Source organism: Sceloporus occidentalis, unplaced genomic scaffold (genome assembly GCF_023333645.1).
Source record: "Sceloporus occidentalis isolate IW3139 unplaced genomic scaffold, rSceOcc1.0.p SCAF_1, whole genome shotgun sequence".
NCBI lineage: Eukaryota > Metazoa > Chordata > Lepidosauria > Squamata > Phrynosomatidae > Sceloporus > Sceloporus occidentalis.
The window spans coordinates 16,962,161-16,969,184 of NW_028316981.1; the positions used below are offsets into that span (position 1 = coordinate 16,962,161).

General features: G+C 43.3%; 1 protein-coding gene across 1 annotated transcript; it reads left to right on the top strand.

Moving 5' to 3' along the window:
* Positions 1–3,898: 3,898 nt before the first annotated feature.
* LOC149320966 (butyrophilin subfamily 2 member A2-like) lies at positions 3,899–5,242 on the top strand. The gene has a single exon (XM_089488965.1). It carries the CDS (start codon positions 4,073–4,075, stop codon positions 4,691–4,693), a length of 621 nt encoding a protein of 206 aa, XP_089345091.1. The 5' UTR covers positions 3,899–4,072; the 3' UTR covers positions 4,694–5,242.
* The last annotated feature ends 1,782 nt before the right edge of the window (positions 5,243–7,024 follow it).

A 7,024-nucleotide genomic window follows, 5' to 3' on the forward strand; every position in this document is an offset into this window, starting at 1 on the left:
GGCAACCCTAGGAGGCAAATCTGTCATGGGGTAAGATTTGTCTAGAGGTTTGCCATGGCCTTTCCCTGAAGCTGAGAGCATGTAAGATGCCCAAGATCACCCAACGGTTTTCAAGGCTGAGCTGGGAATTGAACCCTGTTCTCCAGAGTCATGGTCCAATGCTCAAACCACTACCCCAAGTTGAGGCACTGGGAAAAACAGGAAACTGGAAAAAAAGGCCAGGAAAAAAAATCAAAGTTTGGAGATACTGGATTGTCAGAATGAAAATGGCTGCTGTCCCTTTAATGATTGTGTAGAAGTGGGGATGCCATCATGTGTTGCTTTTACACTAAAGGGCCCACAGTTTCTGTCTGATTTGGGCCTCCAAGTGCCCCTTTCAAAGTAGTATCACAAAGGTCCCCTAAGAGTGTTATGTGTATTTTCTCAGAAAGTAAGTACAAAGAGAGACTATCATTTTATGACTCTGGTTCCCACAACAACCATTTTGTGACTGCATCCACATTCAATATTCTATGACTACAGAATATACTCAGTACTTGGGCTGTGGGGGCGTTTTTTTTTGGGAGGGTGGTGGTGGTGGATAAAGTATAGTCCTTGGTGTTTTTTAAAATGTGAAAATGGGGGTGAAATGTGAAAATGCTGATACCTGCCTCTTTGCCCCAGTGGTCCTGGTTTAACTTCATGTGTGGCAACTTGGGCTGGCTGTTAGAAAGACAGGTATATACTGAATGCCATTCTGCAAGTGTCTCCTTCTCTAAAGCTGCATGCAGTGGATGTTTCTTTGAGGAGAGGATGTCAAAAATGAGAAGCCATCCTAATTCTGTGGGGAAGTTGAAGCTGAAGCAACAAGTTTCTTGTTGCTGTTGTCTTAGGCCACTTTCACCTTACACAAAGGTCTGTGATGCCATAGCTGCATCCCCTGGAATCCTGGGATTTGTAGTTTGGTGAGGCAGTAGAACGTTGGTTCCAAAACTTTTGGGCCTCCAGATATTTTGTACTTCAGCACCCAGAATTCCTGACTGTTGATCAATCTGGCTAAGGCTCTGGCAGCTGAAGTCCAAATCACCTGGAAGACCAAAGTTTGGGAACTGCCGCAGTAGAGCTTTTTGGGCAAAGAATTCGAAATATCTCATGAAATTACAAATCCCAAGACTCCATAGGATGGAGCCATAGTAGTTAGGGTTGCCAGGTTGGATCTGGGACAGGGTTTGTAATTGTGTAACTTTGTTCCTGGACAGATTGTGGACTAGGACAAGGTACCATACGGTTCCATCAAGCCAAACAAAGGTAGCTGCTCTTTCTTAACCTGTTGGATCAAACTTTCATCCCTTCCAACATGACTGTTGCTTCCTCAGTGGAGAATGGTGGGGAAGGGGCACAGAGGAGCTCTTTTTCTTCTAACTGGTTGCATGAGTTTGATGGAATCAAATGCCACAAACACATGGACTTTATTAATGTCTAGTATGACTCAACTGGAAAGTTACATGTTTAAGATAGCAATATTTTGAACTGACAGATCCCAGTTTAATGTCAATGAAGTCTGTAAACTGGGGAAGCCCTAAAAGAACAGGGGAAGTGCCTGGTGTGGTATTTTAAATCAAAGTGCAGATAGGAAAATATCTGAAAAAGACAAGAATTAATTAAATTAGAATATTAAAGAAACACATCAGGGTTATTGTGTGTATCTCTGGTGATTGCTTTGACAACAGAGCGACATTGTGGTATGTTATACCACACAGCCGCTGCCACACTGCAGAAATAAAACTGTTTGATACCACTTCATGGCTCAGTGCTGTGGAAGTGTTAGACTTGTAGTTTGGTGGAAGAAAGGTAGTCTTGTTTAATGGTTTCAGTGTTGGATTATGATTCTTGAGACCACATTTTGATTCCCCACTTGACCAAGGAAACCCTCTGGTTGACCTTGGGCAAATCAAGTCTCTCAGCCTTAAGAGAAGGCAATGACAAACTTCTTCTGAACAAATTTTTCCTAGGAAACCCCATTTTGCCTAAGTCAGAAATGACTTGGAAGGCGCACAACATATATGCATGGGGCACCAGAGCACTCTTGACAGGGAAGGCTAAATATCTCACAACACCACAAATCCCAGAATTCCATAGCTTTGAGTCATGGCAGTTATAGTGTAAAGTTTGACATGGCAGTGTCAAACTGCATTAATTCTGCAGTGTAGATGCAGCCATAGAGGACTGTGATTCAACAGGAGCCCTGTTGGCGCAGTGGTTAAATACCTGTACTGCAGCCATTCACTCAAGACCACAAGGTTGCGAGTTCAAGACCAGCAAAAGGGCCCAAGCTCGACTCAGGCTTGCATCCTTCTGAGGTCGCTAAAATGAGTACCCAGACTGTTGGGGGCTAATTAGCTTACTTGCTAATTAGCTTACTTGCTGTTCACCGCTATGATCTTTGGAATAGCGGTATATAAATAAAACAAATTATTATTATTATTCTCAACCCCTGCAGTATCACTCACCTCACTGCCTGATCTTTCACATAAAGGATACAAGACCGAATTGGAATGTGTGACTCCTGTAGTATCTAAATAGTTAATTCTCAGCAATTTGGTCAGCATTTTGAAGTTCATACAGAAAACCTGGATGGCTCGCCACAGCAGCTGGTGCCTGTGGGGACTGGTAGGTTGGAGGGTCTGGTCACCTGAAGCGGTGTTAACTGCAGTATATACTTGACTAGAAGTCAGTCTTATATATAAATTGAGGGCTGTTCTGGGGCCAAAATCATGGATTTTGATATGACCCATAGATAAGTTGAGGGCAAAACCTAGGCTCTAAAAGATGAAACAAAGGATCTAAACTTGCAGCAATTTCCAAACTTCGTTCCAGGTGTTTTGGACTTCAGTTCCCAGAAGCCCTAGACAGCTTTGACAGCAGTCAGAAACTGGGAGCTGAAATCCAAAACATGGAAGACCAAAGTTTGGGAAACACTGAAGCAAAGGAAAGCAATGCCAAAGAACATACAAAATTACAGCAGGCATAACTAAAGGCAAGTTGGATGAGAGAGTAGAGGGGGATCAGTGCTTCCAGGACAGACTTTGCTTTTCACTGTAGGATGGTTCCTTTTTTTTAATAAAGGTGAAAGTACATACTTAAATTGACCTGTGGATAAGACGACTATTGGGGTCTGCATCCAGGAGTTAGGTAGTTGGTGCCTCATCTACCTAAACAGTAGAATCACCCCTGGCCATATTCATCATGTTTAGATGGACCCATGCAACTGGGTGCACTTTAATATAATTGTATTGGATTTGAAAAATAGCTCTATTCCTACACCAGACCTTCTAGTGGGTGACTTCCAAGTTTTCATCCCTGCTGACTCCAGAGGATTGTGTTGCATTAAGTTCCCAAGTACAGTCAGCTTTCTATATCCATGGATATTTTTATCCTCAGATTGAATCATCCATGGATTAAAAATATTTCTGAAATATATAAATTCCAAAAAACAAACCCTGATTTTGCCATTTTATATAAAGGAAACTATTCTACTGTGCCACTTATTTTAATGGGACTTGAGCATCCATGGATTTTGGTATCCACGGGGGTTTCTGGTACCAAACCACATTAGATACCAAGGGCCCACTGTATCTTTAAAAACCTAATATTCCTTATTATCCTTGATATTTATCTTATGTTCAGACTCCTTTTTATCTCTTTCACAAACTGGTCCAACTGTCAACCTTAACAGACATATTCCAAAGTTCTATCTCTTCCTCTCCCATTCAGAAGAAAAAGAATATTCAGAGAAATGGACGCAGACACCTTACGGATGTCAGAAAGATTATTTTCTTCCATCAAAGCCTGTCTACAATGTGAAATTTCTAAGGGGCTCTCTTCCATGTCCCACACAATTTCTATCTGACTCGGGGAGGTACGTTCTTTCCCCTTTGGTGGGTTTACTGGCCAGATTCGGGCAAAGCTTGTGGAGCAAATAAAAAACGTGGAGCCTCCTCTCGACCCACCCACCATCCAGCCTCTTTCCTCTTTCTCTCTCTGTCCTGTGGCGAGCGTGACTCTGGATCCAGACACGGCACATCCCAACCTCATGCTGTCTGATGATCTCAAGAGGGTGAGATGGGGAAGCAGGAAGCAGGACTTGTTCAATAACCCTGAGAGATTTGACTGGGAGCCCTTTGTGCTGGGCCATGAGCGATTCTCTTCCGGAAGACATTGGTGGGTGGTGGAGGTGGAGGAGATGGAAAGTGGACCATCGGCAATGGAGACCACGCAAGAGTCGGTCAGGAGGAAGATTGAGACGGGCTTAAATCCAGAAGAAGGAAGGGACAGGGAGACAGAAGAGAAGATGGCTGCAAAGTGGGCGATGTGGGCAGTGGGAGTTGCCAGAGAGTCTGTCGTAAGGAAAGGAAAAGTCAACCTTAATCCGAATGGGGGAATTTGGGCTCTGGGGAAGGCCCCGCTGGACTCTCTGAGGACCCCGCTCTCCTCTTATCAGGTCACGGCTTTCACTTCCCCAGAGAGGACCCCTGTGGGCCTGAGACATGAGATCCAGAAGATCCAGGTATCCCTGGACTATGAAAAAGGCCATGTGGAATTTTTTGATGCTGACACGAATGACTCCATTGCCAGTTTCTCTCCAGCCTCCTTCTCCGGGGAGAGGATCCGTCCCTTTTTCTGGGTTTATTGGGGCGTGAGTTTGAGTTGTTGAACCTGAAAAAGGTCTCGGTGACTGTCTCTTCCTTCCACCATCATGAGAAAGAAAAAGGATCTGTTATGTAAGCAGCTTCCCCAAACCTGGCACCCTTCATGCTGCTGGACTATCATCTCCTCCCCAAAGCTGGAGGACTGTATTGTGTGGGGATAGTGGGAACTAAAATCCAATATATCTGGAGGGTACACAGTTGAAGAAAACAAGTCTTTAGCTTCATGAGAGGCAACATCCAAACTGTGATTTCTGAACTAGGCTATCAGATCCTACAAAGAAGAAATGTGACAGAAAATAATAAATATGGAATCTTAAATAAACAGGTCCCAAGGTTTCTGTTCATTTCAGTACATTTCATTTTTGAAAGGATCTTAATGTTGGGCCTCATTCCCACTTACAGATAAATCGGTGTGCGATCTGAATCAATGGATCAATTCAACAGCGGAGCATGGTTCCCACTACATTTGCCCTGGTCGCATTCCCCCCCTCCAAAATAACCCACTTGTGGTTCTCATTCACCAAGGGTCTTGTGCCTCTAACCCTAGCGATTATGGAGGGACAAGCATACATTAATGTGTGAATGAAAATATGCACACTAAATAAAACAAATATCTTTATTCATATACTATGTCAATTGGCGGTTTGTGCAATGTCTGTGTGTAGATGTAAAGAGGGGTCCTAAGAATAGTCAAACTGACACAGAGGAAACATGGCAAACAGTGCAAGGACCCAACAGTGGGAGGCAAAAAAACTTGCACAGGCAGCAAGTAAAGGGAACACATGGTCTGCAATGTCTCTACACTAATGCACAGAGCATGGGAAATAAGCAAGATGAACTCAAACTCCTAGTACAACAAAGCAAATATGATATAATAGGCATCACTGAAACCTGGTGGGATGAGTCTCATGATTGGAATGTGGAAATAGAGGGGTATAACCTTTTTAAGAGAAATAGGCCAAACAGGAAAGGAGGAGGAATAGCACTATATGTCAGAGATATTTACAAGATCCTGGACATCAATCATGGAAGCCAGGTGGAGAGCATCTGGATAACAATCAAAGGGGAGGGAAACAACAAGGATGTTACGGTGGGAGTCTACTACAGACACCCAAGTCAGACTGAGGAATTGGATGATATCTTTCTAGAACAGATGACCATACAGTCAGAAAAGAGAGATGTAGTAGTGATGGGTGACTTCAACTATCCTGATATTTGCTGGAAGTCAAACTCAGCAAAATCCTCAAGGCCTAGCAAATTCCTCACTTGCCTGGAAGACAATTTCATGGTCCAAAAGGTGGAAGAGGCAACAAGGGGGTCAGCTATTTTAGATCTGATCCTAACCAACAAGGATGACTTGGTTAATGGGGTGCAAGTGGTGGGATCATTAGGTGGAAGTGACCATGTTCTCCTGGAGTTTGTAATACAGTGGAAAGGAGAAGCCAGGCATAGTCAGACACGCATCCTAGACTTTAGGAGAGCGAATTTCAGTAAACTTAGAGAAGTATTGAGGGCAATTCCATGGTCAGAAATACTAAAAGATAAAGGAGTTCAGGATGGATGGGAGTTTCTCAAAAGAGAGATACTGAAGGCACAATTTCAAACAGTTCCAGTGAGAAAGAAAAACGGGAGGTGTCTCAAGAAACCAGGATGGATGACTAAGGAACTTTCAACTGAGCTAAGTTTGAAACGGAACATGTATAAGAAATGGAAAAAGGGGGAAATCACGAAAAAGGAATTCAAAGAAATAGCAGGCATGTGTAGGGGTAAAGTCAGAAAAGCTAAAGCGCAGAATGAACTCAGGCTTGCCAGAGAGGTTAAGAACAATAAAAAGGGCTTTTTTGGATATGTCCGCAGCAAAAGGAAGAAGAAGGAAACGGTAGGGTCACTGCGTGGAGAAGATGGCAAAATGCTAACAGAAGACAGAGAAAAAGCAGAATTACTCAACACCTTCTTTGCCTCAGTCTTCTCAGAAAAGGCAAAGGGTGCTCAACCTGAGGATAATGGAGCAGAGGACAGAATAGGGGAATTTCAGCACACAATAAGTAAAAAGATAGTAGAGGAACACCTTGTTAATCTAAATGAATTTAAGTCTCCGGGACCAGATGAACTCCACCCAAGGGTATTAAAAGAACTGGCAAAAGTAATATCGGAGCCATTGGCAATCATATTTGAAAACTCCTGGAGAACAGGAGAAGTCCCAGCAGACTGGAGGAGGGCAAATGTTGTCCCCATCTTCAAAAAGGGGAAAAAAGAGGATCCCAACAATTATCGTCCAGTTAGTCTGACATCAGTTCTAGGAAAGATTCTGGAGCAGATCGTTAAACAGAGAGTCT

What these genes read in the sequence shown, in the direction of transcription:
- LOC149320966 (XM_089488965.1), top strand. Translation starts at nt 4,073, where the DNA reads ATGCTGTCTGATGATCTCAAGAGGGTGAGATGGGGAAGCAGGAAGCAG.